The sequence below is a fragment of the Pongo abelii genome, chromosome 5, assembly GCF_028885655.2.
Source record: "Pongo abelii isolate AG06213 chromosome 5, NHGRI_mPonAbe1-v2.0_pri, whole genome shotgun sequence".
NCBI classification, from domain to species: domain Eukaryota; kingdom Metazoa; phylum Chordata; class Mammalia; order Primates; family Hominidae; genus Pongo; species Pongo abelii.
Window position 1 is genome coordinate 39,471,533 of NC_071990.2, and position 16,551 is coordinate 39,488,083.

Sequence of the window (16,551 nt, forward strand, 5' to 3'; positions counted from 1 at the left end):
TCTCAGAGCATTCCAAAAAGAGAGGCTGTGCCAAAACTGACTTCTGTGAACTCTGAATTTCCAGTGTGGTTGGTGGCAACAGGAACTTTCTAGAACAGGACCCAAAAGTACCTGCCTCGGCTGTGGAAGCCTGCCCTGGGTCTAGACAGACATACTCCCAGAGCGATGCTGACACACGCTTTCACCAGGCAACCTACTGACCTGTCCAAACAGAGCAGAGTGTCCCCAGCTAGGAGGGCACTGCATGGATGACGGGCAGAGGGGTATGGTCAGCACCAGCACATCTGCTGGCTTGGGGGAGAATCTGGCCCGGCAGGACGCCCACTGTAGGGGCTAGTGACAGTTTTCCAGATTGTTTCCCAGGAGGTGGGCCCAGCTGAGGGGCAGAGGAGGGCTCCGTTGGTGCTGCCTCTGGGCTTGGGGGCTGTTGGGAGACAGGACAAAGGAGAGAGAGAAACACGGCTTCATGGTTCAGGACATTCATTAATAATTACCCTCATGCTTGGTGCTAGGTTTTGGATCTAATCAGGTAAAAACCGAGAGCTTGTAGGGAGGGAGGGTAGAGAAGGGTGAAGACCAGGCAATAGCCCCCGTGCAATGTCCTCTGACATGGGGCAGGGGAGCTTAGACTGCAATGCAGCTAGAAAGGAGGCAACCCCCAGGCCAGGGTCAGGGGAGCCACCTAAACAGCCCAAGCCTACGGGAACTTTTCTACCTTGAAGCACACAGGCCCTCACAAAATGCCCCAACCCCACTCAATTCATAATATGCATTGCAAGGTGATACCTTCCCACCAACCCCAAGGGCAGAAATGATGTCCAGTACTTCATTCCCACAACCCTTAATCCAGCACTGGGCATACAGCGGGCACTCACTAAGTGTTTAATTGGCCTTATTGAACAAGTGCTAAACACACAGCAAGTCAGCAGAGCTGGCCCAGGACTCAGCTGTCTTCTAGTCCCCCAACTGTGGGTGAGTCCAACTCTCTGGGCCATGCATTTGGGTGGATTGCAGGGCTGAGGCTAGAGTCTGGAAGATGGGGGAGGTGGGGTGTTGAAAAGCTGTTAATCAGGACACCCTCCCTTTTCCTGCTAGCCCGGGGGGTGCTGACAAGACACTACTGCCTCAGCTCACCCTACTTCGCCCACTCAGCACTTATCCCCTTGGCGAGAGGCAGCCCTTCCACTCGCTGCTCTGAAGGGGGCAGGGATGCTGAGAAGAGAAGGGCACCCTTCCAAAGCTAACACTGTCAGGATGCATTCCACTGCCCGGGAGGTGAGAATTTTATTTGAACAGGAGTGATAGGGAAGGTAGGGGATGGACGTCTTTCTCCTCCAGAGAGTCTGTGAATAGGTGCCTACCTCCATCCCGCACTGGGGGCATGAGAGGAGCAGGAACCTTGCATTAGACACAAAGGGTACCCAAGCCAAAATAAACATCCATAAAGGGCCCTGCCCTGAGATCCTTGGCATGCTACAGAATAACCTGTTCCAAGCCATGTGGGCAAGACTAAAGCGATACCCTCCCAAGGTGCAGACCAGAGTCCAGCTAGAGGTTAACCCTAGGGAAACCAAGTGAGTGGATGTGACACAGCACGGGTTTAGCCGACTGGCAGGTCAGACAGAAACACAGCTAAGAGGCAATTCTATCTCCCCTACCTGATTCTTCCTTGGGGGTTTTAGTCTCAGGGTCCGCTGACCACAAACCTGTCAAGCAGCAGGGGTTAGAAGCAGTAAACAAAAGTCAGGGGCCTATTAGGGCTGTCAGGATAGTTGTTGGGGGGAGGCGCTGGGGATTGAGTTAACAGCCCCACCTCTGAGCTGTGGCACCCATTTATATAGCCAAAATGTCAAACAAAACTATATATGGGGCCGGGCGTGGTGGCTCAAGCCTGTAATCCCAGTACCTTGGGAGGCCAAGGCGGGCAGATCACCTGAGGTCAGGAGTTGGAGACCGGCCTGGCTAACATGGCGAAACCCTGTCTCTACTAAAAATACAAAAAAATTTGCTGGGCCTGGTGGTGCATGCCTGTAATCCAGCTCCTCAGGAGGCTGAGACTGGAGAATCGCTTGAACCTGGGAGATGGAGGTTGCAGTGAGTTGAGATCGTACCACTGCACCCCAGCCTGGGCGACAGAGTGAGACTCCATCCCAAAATAAAACAAAACAAAAAAAACAAAAAAACTATACATGGTCAATGTGGTCAGAAAACAGCAGTACTTTGGTGTCAGAACCCAGAAGACTGAACAGTGCAGAACTGGACAGCAAAGGGGCCAGCTAACACACACATGGGGCACTTCCTGGGTGCTGGGAGTGATGGGGTGTGTGTGTGGAAAACCCAGTCTCAAGGAGTAGCTTGTAGCCTAGCAAGATTCGAAAGACTGGCCGCAATTTAGGACACGGCAGCCTCTACTGCAACTGCAGAGCTCTGGCTCTGGACTCAGAGGGCCTGGGTTCAAGCCACTAACTAGCTATATGACCTCGACTAAGTTACTTACCCTCTGCCTCAGTTGCTTTGCAAAATTAGGTTCCCCACAGTGCCTGTCACTTATCATTGTTGGGAAGTCGACACGATGTAGGCCATGGCAGCTCCCATTATGGCTGACATGCGGGGCTGGTGTGACTATCCTTGCTACCACCTCCCAAAGTCCTTTCTGTCATCAGTGGATACGAACGTTGAGTTCTATGTAAAAGTTGAAACTCACTGCTGGGCACAGTGGTGGCCCACGCCTGTAATGCCAGCACTTTGGGAGGCCAAGGCAGGCAGATCACCTGAGGTCGAGAGTTCGAGACCCGCCTGACCAACATGGAGAAACCCCTTTTCTACTAAAAATACAAAATTAGCTGGGTGTGGTGGCACATGCCTGTAATCCCAGCTACTCGGGAGGCGGAGGGTGCAGTGAGCTGAGATCATGCCATTGCTCTCCAGCCTGGGCAACAAGAGCAAAACTCCGTCTCAAAAAAAAAAAAAAAAAAAAGAAAGAAAAGAAAAAGAAACTCGCTGTTAGTGTGCAGGGGTGTGGAATGCCTCTCCTCTGTTAGGAGCTGGCCCCTGGAGTTTCCTGTCTGTAGTGTGGCTGACTGGGATCCACGGCAGGGGCCCAGAAAGGCGAGATCACACAAGCAGCAGAGTCCAAATCACTCAGGGCCACAGCCAGGGCTTTGGCTTAGTCTAAGGACTAAAGAGGAGATGCTGGCGGGTCTTCTGAGTTTTGAGATCACGATCTCACTGTCAGGATCCCTGACTGCTAGAGCAGTGATCTGATGGGAGCCCTACTAGGAGATGTGGCAATCACCTTTCAGTTCACCTCTTCTTTGGGGCACTGCTTCCAAGAAGACTTCCCTAATTGCCCCCACTTAGCTCTAATTGCTCTTTTATCGTACTTCCCCCACCCCTGGTGAGCAGAGTAACCTTGGGCAAGTTACATAACCTCCAAAGGTCTGGGCCTTGACTCACGAGGCTGGAGGCCAGTTAAATAACCACTAAGCTCCCTCCAGCCTCACATTTTATGATTTGCTGCCACAAGAAATGCCCAGAGCATGAGCCACCCCCTGCCAACCTCCAAGACAGGCTGGAGAAACCAGCCAACAGCTCCTTGGGCGCAGACGCAGGAGGAGCAAAGTCCAGGGCTGGAGAGACTCCCTGGGGAGCAGGGAGGCATCAGATCCTTTCTGCCTGAGGCCCTGGCTGGCCCAGAAAAACATCCTCCTTTCCCAGCCTGGGGTTCAACACAATTTCAACTTTTGCCTCTTATCTGGAAAACTAGTGGGAGGGGAAGCTGGTGCTTAAGATCACAGGAAGGGGTGTGTTGGGGCAGGTTAGAAAATCAGGTAGGCCAGTTTAGTGTAAGTAGAAGGAGTCTGCACCCCAAAATACCATCAAGAGCTTTTTTGACTTAAAGGCCTTTTTGTTGTTTTTTTTTTTTTTTGAGATGGAGTCTAGCTTTGTCACCCAAGCTGGAGTGTAGTGGCGTGATTTTGGCTCACTGCCACCTCCGCCTCCTAGGTTCAGGCGATTCTCCTGCCTCAGCCTCTTGAGTAGCTGGGAGTACAGGTGCCCACCATCACGTCCAGCTAATTTTTGTATTTTTAGTAGAGACAGGGTTTCACTGTGTTGGCCAGGCTGGTCTTGAACTCCTGACCTTGTGATCCACCCGCCTAGGCCTCCCAAAGTGGTGGGATTATAAGCGTGAGCCACCACGCCCAGCCTAAAGGCCATTTTAAAAGGGATTAGAAATAAAGTGAGAAGGACCCAGAGAAGAAAGGCCTGGATCTGCGCAGGCCGTGCTGTTAGAGTAATCTGAACTTGGTTCTAGAGACTGTTCTGCCCCCAGCTAATCCTCACCAGGCCTTGGTGTCCCCATCTAGCGAATGGGATGGCATCCATTTGGCTGCCACACCTCCCAGAGTCAGGCCCACAAAAGTCATAGAAGGAAGGTCTCAGAAGAATGGGTCCGCAGAGACCCATGGTAAGGGCAGGGTGGGATGCACGTGAGCACAGTCTGTGTAGCTGCAAGCATCTTAGAGGACTGGGTGGTGTACCTGTTGCTGCTGGCAACACCCTGCAAATACTTCTGCTCCTTCCCCCTGGAGTGGTGCAGGCTCCAGTCATGCCAAAGGTACCCAGTCATGCCAAAGGTGCCCCCAGCTAGGGAGCTGCCCTTCTCCACTGCAAACAGTGTGGGCCTCCCCGCCAACTTCACTTCTCAGAAGCCTCTGAAAATTAAAGAAGTCTTCACAAGGAAGGGCCATGGGGATGTTTTTCTCCTGCCCCAGCTCGTCCAACTTGCCCTCTTGGTTAACACAGAGAGGCAGGGACCAGGGCTCATTCTCTTGCAGCAGTCCTTGAACAGGTCTGGGCACACAGTATGTGCTTAGTGAAATATCTGCTGAACGAGGAGCTGGATGGTTTGCTCTGTCTCGAGTTCCTTGAAAGCAAAAACCACAGCTGCCCTCCAGCACCAAGGGAAGACCTGCTCAATGTGCTCTTGCTGACCTCTGCTGCCTGGGCCTTATTTCACAGGGGAAAGGAATTTGGGAAAAGTTGATGGAACAAGGGATGGGGGTAGGGGAAGAAGAAGAGGGGGCTCCTGGAGATAAACAGACTCAGGCAGGGAGAGCAGTTTATTCTGTAAAGTCCCTCCATCAAAGGGGAGAGGATAACAATAAGCTGGTCTCGAAGGCTGCCTCGAGCTGGAAGCTGCACTGAGTGAGCTTAACAGGCATTTCCTCTTGCGAGGTGGGTATAATTAGTTCCATTTTCAGATGATGCAATGTGCTCAAGGCCTCACAATTTGTAAAGGCAGAGAGGTGGTATTAAATCCCAGGTATGACTTGAATGCCTATCCTTAACCAGGTTCCACTCCAGCCTGGGCAACAGAGTGAGACTCTGTTTCAAAAAATAATAATAATAAAAATAAGATAATGGCACCTCTACCCCTTCCGTGACTTAGAGCCTATGAGACCAAGGACCAGAGTCTGGGCCTGGGGCACCTGGCTTCATTCACTCTGCTGTGACCTTGCAAGAGGCTTGGCTGCACTGACTAGACTTCCAACCAAAAGGGCCACACAGCTTTTGGCATCCCCCTGAGCTGAGCACAGTGCTGGACAGACAGACACAACAAACTGAGCAAGACTGAAATCCACACACTCACTGAGCATCCTGAGAGCTAGGCCTGGCAACACAGGCCCAGGGCTGGGAAGACATGGCCACTGCCCACGAAGGTTGCAAATGGTCTAGCTGGACCTAACTAGCACTCCAAGCCTTTCTGAATGAATGGACAAGCCCAGAGAGGGAAAATCTGGCCAGGGGCACACAGCATAAACCAGTTTACAGGTAAAAGTAGAACGCAGGTTAGAATCAGTTTTCTCCTACACAGTAGTTCAGATGAGGGTTCCTCATCCCTAGCTCCAAGCACGGAAGCACTCAGACAAACGGAAGGGGGCTCTGCTGTGTCCTCCCCACCCAATATGGCCAACAAGGCCCCTGGCAGCCCTGCAGGACTGGAGACTACACCATTGAGCAAAGCGGGTCCTGCTACCAGCTGCCCTGCACAACTTCTCTCCCAGACTCAGGCGGCAAGCATCCCTGCTCATAGGAGGGGCCCAGCTAAGCAGCTGCAGCCAGATTACAGTGGGGCACGGGAGGTGACAACAGCCAGAAGTACACAGCCCTGCCTAAATATTTCAGCAGGAAACCCAAATATTTAGATGGAGGAGAGGAAAAAGAATGCACATTTCAAAGCCAATCAAAGATGAGAGGGGAGGTGGGTGGTGTCTGCCCCGAGTGAGGGCCCAGCTCTGATCCCAGACCCTGGGTAACCATCATCCCGGGAGAATACCCATGAGACCATCTGGACCCAGGAATTCTCCAGAAAAGTTTTAACCAAGGCCTGGGACAAGCCAGGACTGAGCAGAGCCCTGCTAGAAGAGAGAAAGAAGGAAACCGTCCATATTTTTAGGTGTTGACCATCAACTGTTTTAGGTGGTTAATTTGCAGGAAATACAAAACAGTGGGTGACTGACTCCACTAGGAGAAACTTGATGGGTTTTATCATTTTCCCTTGTCCCCATCCCCAGATAGGAGCTCACTGCATGGTGGGTCCTGCAGGGTGGTGTCAGGGACAGAGTACACAGAGGAACTGGGTACAGGAACAGCAGTTAATATGTAGCCAGTCACCTGTTACATGTGCCAAACACACTAACATGTTAACATAGACTCTATGGGCATGACGGACATACCGTACTATTATCCCATTTTGCAGATGAGATGACTAGCTCAATGAAGTCACATAGCTCAGTATCCTGAACTCTTAGCCCCATGCACCCTAAGACTCTGAGGACACCACATATGCCCTGCACTTTCTTGCCTCTATGCTTTGCTCCCTGCTTTGCCCCACCTTCAAGGTAGCCTCACATAGAAGAGAATAGTTCATAGTGTGAGCTCTGGGTTCAAAACCTCATCCTTCCAATTCCTAGCTACATAGCCTCAGACAAGTTATTCAATCTCTATGGTCCATTCTGTTGCTTCTACCGTGAGGTCGAGCTGATCACGGAACTTACTGCAGAGGGTGGCTGCCATGATTCAGTGAGATGATGCACATCGGTGGCTCCCACAGCCTGTGACCATGTAAGTGCTTGTAACTATTGGTTTCCCAAGCCTGTCACTCCCAGCCCCTGACTCCACTTCCACTTATGGACAAGACCAAAGGTTTCGAGTCAACAAGGGGGATTGAATCTCAGTCCTCTATCCAACAGTGTAGACCTAGGCAAGTCACCTGGCCTCTGGTTTCCTGTCCAGTGGGAATAGCAATACTTAACCCACAGAACTGGTTCAAGGAGACACAAGTAACATCCCAGCCCAATGCCTGGCACCTCGTAGGTACTCCATAGAATACTCACAGGGCTACTGCCCATGCCACTCACCCTCCAAGACTGCCTTCTTCTAAGTGCAGGAGTAAAAACTCATCTCTCGCCCTGGTGCACACCTGGAGTCCCCAGGTGCACTTACCAACATCAATCTGGTAGCAGCTCCTTACTATTCTTCCTCCAGGTTAGGGGCCCCCTGAGGGCAGGGGCTGTGTTTTGTTTGGAGCCAGGTCTTCCACAGGCCAAGGAGTTTGGCTACAGGCCTCAGAAAACAGAAAATGAATCCCCCCAGCCCCTTCAACATTTGCCCATCTCTCCAGCCTCTTCCACCTACAACCCACCACTGAGCACTTTGGACTGTATTTCCTCTCATTTCACCACTGCGGCCCAGTTATCTTTCCTCAGCTGCACTGATCTCCAGAGGGTTAAAGACTCTCCAATATCTGAGGTTTCATCAAGCACAGAAAGGATAGCCAGTAGAGAGGGCCCCTTCTGTGTTTCCAACTCCACTGTATCCAGGTCTCTGAGGTACAGAGATTGGGATAACTGCTCACCAGAAGCCTAGAGGCCTTAGGCAGCTGAACAGAGCTGCAGCTGGAGCACACCACCCCCACTTCTACATAAAGGGACAGCGAAGATGCAATCTGGGAAGGTCACCAAACGGGAGACGGAATGTCTTTGGCTGGGCCAGGGACCCAGACCTGGACCTAAGGGGCTCATATTGGAAAAGAACTAGAGTGTGAAGGTCAGTGGGTTTTTCTGGGGGCTGTAGGCTCTATGGGCTTTCTGGGAAAACCCACACTACATCACATCAGCAGGAGAAAGGAAGCAGGGGGTGTCCTTATCAGAACACCCACAGAGCGAAGGGATCAGCCCACAGAAATGTCGTTAATTTAGAGTAGAATGTTCCACTTCTTTTATGCTGTAAATGGCTGTGGAGGAAACTTTCTGAAATGTTGTTCCCTCCCCTACTTGAAAATTGCAAAAATTTGATGGAGTTCAAATTCCTTGGCAACCCAGAAGAGCTTAGTCATGTGACTCTCACCTCCCTGGCCTGTGGCTACAGCCTGGTGGGTCCATCCTGCAGAACACCTCCCCAAGGGCTATGGGCAAGAGACAGCCACCATCCTCATCCCTTTTCTAGTTCTTTAGAAGTTTGGTTGATACACACCCAGAAGTAGGAGCACTGCATCACTCAGTAGTTCTAGTTTTAATTGAGGAAACTCCATACTATTTTTCACAGTGGTTCTACCACTGTACAAAGCAAAAGAAATACTATATGACTCCACTCAGGAGACATCTAAAGTAGTTAAGTTCACAGAAACAGAAAGTAGAATGGTGGTTACCAGCGGCTGGGTAGAGAGGGAGAAGAAGAATTGTTGTTGAAGGGGGTATAATTTCAGTTTTGCAAAATGAAAAATTCTGGAGATCTGTCTCGTAATGGTAAATATACTTAACACTACTGAGCTGGGCTTTTAAACGTGGCTAAAATAGCAAATTATATGTTTCTGTGTTTTTTGCATTTAAAAAATTCAGTTGACGTTCTCTCTGTTCTAGGAAGATCTCCCTGATCCTTTGTAATACCAATTAGACGCCCATCACACCTGTGCAGGGACCGCTCCATTGCAGCATAGGAATATCTGGGCGTAGCAGAAATGGCAGCTAACACTTAGTGAGCATTTACGATGTGCCATACACTATTCTAAGCAAACTATGGTGTGGCTTCAGAGGCCACTCCCACAACCATCAGACATACTGCTTGGATGGTGATTCCTTCAGCAACACCACCAAGGCCCTGCAGTGGCAGCTGGAGAAAGATCCCTGCTGAGGGCAGCACATCCTCTCTCTATGTACAGCCATACTTGGAAAGAACTGAACAGGCAAGGGGTCCTCTGCGTTATTCCAGAGGTCCCTGGGGACTCAATGAAATCTCAAAGAGATTCGCTTCCATCTTCTCCGCACCCTACAAGGAATATTGGAAGGAGGCAAACCTATTTCATGTGCTTTCCTATGGTCTCCTACCTCACTTCTCTGTACCACCCCAGTTCTGGCCAACTGGTTCTTGCAGCACCGTGCAAATACAGCATCCCAATTTGGACAAAGACTGTCTTGGAGGCTCCACTCAGGGGCCTGGCTCCTCTGCTCCCCAAAACCTTGCACTTCTCTCCTTCCTCCCACCACCCCCAACCACACACAGAGTTCAGAGGCTGAGCCCAATCTGCCAGCAAATAGCCAAGTTCAAGAAGAAAGCCTTTGGCTCGAGGTCAGGGCCAGCCAAGCACAGCATCCAAAACCGGGGGATTTTGTTTCTTTTAAATGCCAGACTATAAATAGGGCAAAACCCCAGGAAAATATTTAAAAGCAACAATCATTACCTCCTTTGCATCCCCCACCCCCACTGGAAACTTTCAACACTTGCTAATTTCTACCCTCAATAATTCTCTATTACTGTGCCATCTGTAATCATCCTAAGGGTTCTAGTAAAACTCTCAAAGCAATTTAATAAACATTCACTTTCACTGTTAAAAAACTCTAACCAGAGCAGTTAACTAAGGCAGACTAAGGCTTTTTTTTTTTTTTGGCTGTCCTCAACTTTTGAGTGGAACATAAATAAGAAACAAGCCATTAGGAAGGGACTTCTTCAATTTCCTCTCAAAAAACCAGCTTATCCACTTTCCACTTCTGCAGTCCTAGCCAGTAAGAACTCAAGCTGGGACCCAAGGCTGTGGAGGCCTCCAAGATCCTCCATAACCAAAAGAGCTATTGTGTTCCTTTTACTTACAAAGGCAGTTAAGTGGACCAGTGCATTTTACAATTTCCAACAAGGCCTGAGACAAAGAGGGTGTTTATGGTGTTTATATTAACCCTCAGCTTTCCAAAAAATTCAACGTACCCCATTCTAAGCATTTTGGCCACATGTGATTTTTGTCATATATTTCATGGTTTTATTTTTCAAATCTGGGGAGCAGGATTGGTGTTAAAAGAGTGCCAGAACCTCAAAATTGGAACTAGCCTTACTACTTTGGACTGGAGTGTGTATAGACCAGTCCAAAGGGTCCAGAAAATGAAAGGAGGTACACATGGAAAACCTCAGAACACAAGAAAGCACTTTGGAGCTTAGGAAGGAAGGAGGCCAGTGGGATTCAAGAGGCTTCCGGGAACAGGTCAGCTATATGAGCAGTCAAGCAAAACCTGGACTTTGGTCTGGGATGCTAGACAGAGGGCAGGACCTAGGGCAACCCTGCTCCACCCCCAGGAGACAAGGGACTCTCTAGAGACGCAGCAAGAAGCCTGCAGTCTGCCTTCCCCAGGCTAGGAGAAAGGGCCACTCTCCGTCTTCTGTTAGGAGTCTCTTCTCCCTTCCTTTCCCAGTTAGGTTTTTTTTGTTTTTTTTTTTCTCTTTTTTTCTTTTTTGAGACAAGCTCTTGCTCTGTCGCCCAGGCTGGAGTGTAGTGGCGCAATCCAGGCTAACTGCAGCTTTGACTTCCCAGGTTCCCAGCTGTTCTTTCTAATCCAAGACCCGACTCTGGCTTGAGGTTGTCTCCTGAGAGCCCTCCCTGACCCCTCAGGCTGGACCAGACCCTCATTAAGCGACCTCTTGAAAACCTCTTCTGTAGCCCATACCCACTATCTTGTTCCCAGTGGGTTTATGTATCCTTTTCTCCAGCAGCTGGGAGCCCAGCCTAATTCTTTGTATCCTGAGAGTCTTGTCCAGTGTCTGGCATATGGTGGATACTTAATAAATGCTTGCTAATTTCCATGTACTTTGAAACATGAAACTTAGATGTGAAAACTGACTCTGCTCTATGTGATCCCAGACAAGTTACATCGCCTTTTCCCCTAATTTTCCTCATTTATGGGGTGGTCTGCAAGATTAAATTAAAATAAGAATGTATATAAAGTGCTTATTCAAAGTGGTCTGGCACACGGTGGGCTCTCAAATCCTTCCTGTTTCTGATCACTGCCCACCAGAGGCAGAAGGTTGAGATGGGCTGTCATTCCTCCCCTTCAATCACACCCCCACTGTTTTTGGTGGGATGGGGGTTGGGGACTTCCGAAATGAGAAGTGCAGAGGGGTGGACTGATGTATTACTTCAGTAACAGAGGTGCTGGGTCAGCCAGGCAACAACACGGGAGATGCCTGTATGCCATTACCTGTGCTAGGGGAAATAGAAAATAGAATTTTCCAGTAGATCAGGGTCCAGTTGAACCAATTTCCTAAGCTCAGTTACAGAGCAACAATCTTCACAGGCCCAAGAGGGAGGTGCAAGCTCCTGGGGCAGACTGCCTGGTCATTGCCCCTCCCCGTCCCGCCCCACAGGCTGTGCCTCCTGTGGTGTCCCTGTGGCCATTCTATCTGCTCTGGGCTTCAGCTTGCTTACTTGAATACATACTGTAAAAAGTACCTGAAATAAGGCAGGTAGGTAAAGCTGCCTTCCTCAATAAATGCTAAGATCAGGAGACCTGTTCTCTTTTTATAGACATCTTGCCTAATGTTTCTACTCTATTGGAGCCTCACCAAACACTCATTTTGCAGATGAGGAAAGGAAGGCAAAGTTAAGTTACATGGCTTGATGGGTAAATGGCCGAGCCAGATGGCAAAACCAGCCTGTGCCCTCTCTCATAAAATGAGGATAATAGCACCCACAATGCCCAGCACAGAGTAGGTGTGCTGTAAATGTTAACTTCCCTTGTGGAAGTCTGCAATCTAGGAAGAGGTTGGGAGAATGAGTCACCAAAGATCTTGCTTGAGAGCAAGGGTTCAAGATGGTTCTGAAGACAGGAAAGAGGATGATCACGTGGTCCCAGGCTGGCGGGTCACTGAGCACTTGAAAGTCAGCCTGCACCTCACTTCAACCACAGTGGAGGGAAGGAAGTACCTGACAATTCGGGGGGCATTTCTAAAGAAAGGTGACTTAACTCCCTTTCTCACACACTTGAAAGAGCACACACAATTTCCAGGGTAAGAGAAACCCCAACTCAGACTGCACCCCATCTCTTCCAACAATCTTTGTCCCACCCCTGGTCCTACCCCAGGAATTCCTAGCTAGGGGCTCCTTCATGATTCCAAGGTGATTCAGAACCAGCTAAAACACAGAGCGTCAGGTGGAAAATGCCCAAGCAGCCAGATGGGAAAGAAGATTTTTGAGTTTTCATTTTTCCTTAAACCAATATCCTGAGGCCTGAGGCAGTACCCCAAGTCACAAGAAAGTAGAGCAAGGCAGATTTCTGCAGATTAAAACTGATGCCAGCAAATGCTTCTACTTGTCCATTTTCGTTTCTTGGGGTTTTTCCTATGACGGGAAGGGACTCGCCCAGTTGGGGTTGGTTTGGGAGTTTTTTTGGCCGGGGATGAGGACAGGGCTGTCCTTGTTCAAGAACTTATCTATAATATCTCCAAAGCAGACTGGCTTGAGGCCCAAATCCTTTTTCTAAAAATTACCTGCCCATTACTTTTTATTGGTAGGGGAGTAAATGTTGACAGATTTAACAGGATCGCTAAATAAGAGGCATTTTGTTTGTTCAAATACCTTAAGAAGCCGTCTAGCCTCCAAAGCTATGACCACCAGCTGCACCCGGCTGCCTAACCCCTGGACCACCCCCCTCCGCCCCCCTCGCCTTTCCCTTCTCCTTGTGTTTTGAAGTTTATTTTCCCACATTTAGCCTTGAATTCTTTCCTTCCTTCCCCTGCAGTGTTGGAGTAACAGCTTAGAGGGAAACACTTCGAGGGCAGCTCAAGGCTTTATCATCCTTGCCTGCCCTCTTCCCCCTCTAAACAAAGCCCTGGAACAAACTAAACAAAAACTTGTTCTCTAGAGGAATTGTTTCCTCAAGGGAAATCATAAAGCGACCCCCTCCCCACAACACACCCCCCAGGGTAGACGCCCATCAGAAGGAAGCCGTGTAGACTCTTCATGCCAGGACTCTTGCTGTTAGGAGGTAAACCAACCAACCACCTGTTGAAGCTTATCCTCCCCACCATCACCTCCCATCTGCCTCTACCCGGGAAACTGCTACAGGGCAAGAGACTCTCCACTAAAATCCAACACTAAGCCTGCTAAACTAAACCTCCCCTTCCACAGGACCCCTTGGAGGACAAGTCTCCCCACACACGGCTGCCAGCAAATACGTATATGCTCATCTGTGTGATGTCCATCGATCTGGGGACAAGATTTTGATGTTTTCCAAATGCTTCCAACCTAACAGTCCATGGCAGAAATAAGGAATGAGGATGGGCTCATTCCCGTTTCTCACATGGGGAAACGGAGGCTGGAAAATGAGCGACAACTAGATAGGCATAAAGTATTGAGGTGCTGCTGTAGACTAAACGTTGTTCCTCATCAGACCTCCTTTCTGGCATCTTTCACCCTGAGAGCAAGGTAACACCCTGGACAATCTAACCCTACTCCCTACCTGCCGCAATCCAGAACTTTCACCCAGGTCCTGATCATTCCACTGGGGGAGCAGGCCAAGAAGAGTTGATGGATGAAGCTGAGCCCTCAAGAGCCCTCAAGAAACTGGGGTAGAGGGCCTCCATCCCCAAATTGGCCCCAAGGTCTCAGCCAGGATAGGCAGCCCGTTTATCCCAAGTGAGGTCAATGCCACCCATCGGGCTGTGCACCAGAAGATAAGCGGTTCCCAATGCCAGCACCGAGGGAAGTCCCCCACCCACCCCAATTCCGCACACACTCTCCTCCCCCATCGTAAAGGGACTACGCGGGTATTATTCGTTTGTGCAACCTGCTACTTTCACAAAGTTTTACTCCAAGCCCTTGAAGGATGTCTCCGCGAGATAAGCCTTCCCGGAAGCCTGAGCGCGTCCCCAGCATTCCAGGCACCAGCCCTCGTCCCGTGGGTTCGGGCCCCACAGAGCCCCCAGCTCCTCTCTGGAACCCTGCTGGGGGCGGAAGATTTTGCCCAGGCTCGGGCTGGGGGACCCTCCCGCCGCTCTGCCGGGTTCACGTTCCTTAAGAAAAGCCTGGCAGGCGTGGCACTGGCCCTGGAGCGGGGAGGTGGAGACACGAGGGGATGGCACCAGGCTTGGCTCCCAGACTCCGGGAGCGTCTCCAGGGAAAGATAAACGCCTTTATCCGTCCCACAGCCTCTTTCCAAGGAGGGAGGTACCGTCACACCCACACTGAAACACCGTGGAGCCCAGTTCACCCGGGAATCAACTCCAATTTATCTCCGGCCAAACTAAGTTCCAAAGAGTCTCCGCGCCTAGGGGACCCCTGTGTCCCTCGGGTGAGCGACAGATCCTCGAAGCCTGACCCATGATGAAACATGCTCTCTCATCACCCCCTGGACCTTCCACAGGGACTGAGGGTCACCCAAAGCTGTGAAGGGGTCTTCCTTTCAGCGCCCCCTAAAGCTCAAGCCAGCTTCAGATGTATATGGGGGTACAGGCGGCGACTGACCTCTAGGATCTTGTCCAGGCCCTCCTGACCCAGGCACGGGAACTCCTTGAGCAGATGCAGCTTCTGTGTGTAGTAGTTTTTCTTGGCCTCCTTCCAGTGCGGCTCCTCCAGCACTTCGAAGATCGCCGCCCCGATGGCCAGGTAGAAGATGATGGCCGAGGTGAGCAGAGGGCCCCGGTCCACCATGGCTCCCGAGCGGCCGCCTCCTAGAGAAAGCCTCTTCTAGCCCCAGCTGCTCCCAGTCTGCCCGCCCTCCAGCCTCTGAAAACAGCTGTTTGAATTTGGAGCTCCGCATGCGCAGTGCCCGGTACTCCCCCCCGCAAGCACCGCTCCCCGGACAAAGTTGCTTGGCCAAGTTGGCCCACGGAGTGCGGGGAGCTGCGTGGGGCCCCACTCACGCAGCCCGGGGTGGGCGAACACCAGGGGGGCTGAAAGGACGCCCTGGACCGCGGATGCGTAAGGAGCGGGAAGAACACGGGACTTGACTCTGAGCAGACACGTGGGCCGCTTCTCCACGCGTCGCTCCTCCGCGCGCCACTAGCAGTATGCGCCGCGCCCGCCTCCGCGCGCCTCTTTAACCAGCGCCCGGCGCGCTCTGCCCTCCTGCTCCAGGCTCCGACCGGGGAGGAGCCCAGGCGGGCCCCGCCCCTTCCCCGCGCCAGCCGCCCGGCGAGCGCAGGAGTGAGAGCGAGGTGAGCGCTGGAGGAGGCTCGGCGCTCACCGCGCTCCCAGGGTCAGCCGCCAGGGGAGGCTGCGCCGCCCGCCCAGACCTGCACGCCCTGCGGTACCCGAGGGTTTGCGGTCTCAGGGACTCGTGTTTGTTATTAGGGCTGGCGTGTTAACTAAAATGATCGTGACTGAGGTCAGGAGTTTATTGCTTTTGTTATTTTTATTGTAATTCCATTTTCATTTACTGATGTTTCTTCCAAAAAAGTATGATGCTCAGTCTCTCCGTGTCTCCCTTCCACACACTTTCCTGTAAGTCTGAGGAAGGGGGTTAGAACGGGGCTGAAGAAGCTGTAGGGAATCAGAGGACATCAGAAACTAATCCAGCCACCCACGCGTGATTCCTCCCCCTCACCCCGTTCTCACCTACCCAGGTGAGAACCATGCATCTGGAAGGAGCGGGCAGCTCAATTCGTGGCACCCCTTTGCGTCCCCCCAATACACAGTAACTCTACGGGAAATACTTGGCCTCTTTTCTTTTTCTTTTCTCTTTTCTCTTTTCTTTTCTCTTCTCCTTTCCTCTCCTTTCCTCTTTTCTTTTCTTTCAGAGGGAGTCTCACTCTGTCGCCAGGCTGGAGTGCAGTGGCGCGATCTTGGCTCACTGCAACCCCTGTCTCCCGGGTTCAAGCAATTCTCCTGCCTCAGCCTCTCAAGAAGCTGGAACTACAGGCGCACGCCATCACGCCCAGCTAATTTTTGTATTTTTAGTAGAGACGGGGTTTCACCATGCTGGCCAGGCTGGTCTCAATTCCTGACCTCAGGTGATCCGCCGGCCTCAGCCTCCCGAAGTGCTGGGATTACAGGCGTGAGCCACCGCGCCCGGCCCACTTTCATACATATGCTCCAGCTGATTTAAAATTCCACTCCCCCACCTTGTCTCCTTCGTTGGCTTTATGTCCTTCCTAGTACTAAATTCCCTCTGCTATATTATATAACTTTATTTATTGTTTACTCTGTACTGTGCTCCCTCCCCGCCACACACACACACACACACACGGAAATGTCTGCTGGGGAGATGGAGAATCTGTCTTGTGTAATGA

General features: G+C 51.1%; 1 protein-coding gene across 1 annotated transcript in view; it reads right to left on the reverse strand.

Annotated features, from left to right (window-relative positions):
* The window catches only part of KCNK5 (potassium two pore domain channel subfamily K member 5), a 46,812-nt gene extending 31,437 nt beyond the window's left edge, over positions 1 to 15,375 (reverse strand). Inside the window, exon 1 of the mRNA XM_054558768.2 lies at positions 14,786 to 15,375. Within this exon, the coding sequence (XP_054414743.1) occupies positions 14,786 to 14,971 (186 nt within the window). The 5' untranslated portion in view covers positions 14,972 to 15,375. The remainder of the gene's footprint in view (positions 1 to 14,785) is intronic.
* Positions 15,376 to 16,551: the final 1,176 nt, after the last annotated feature.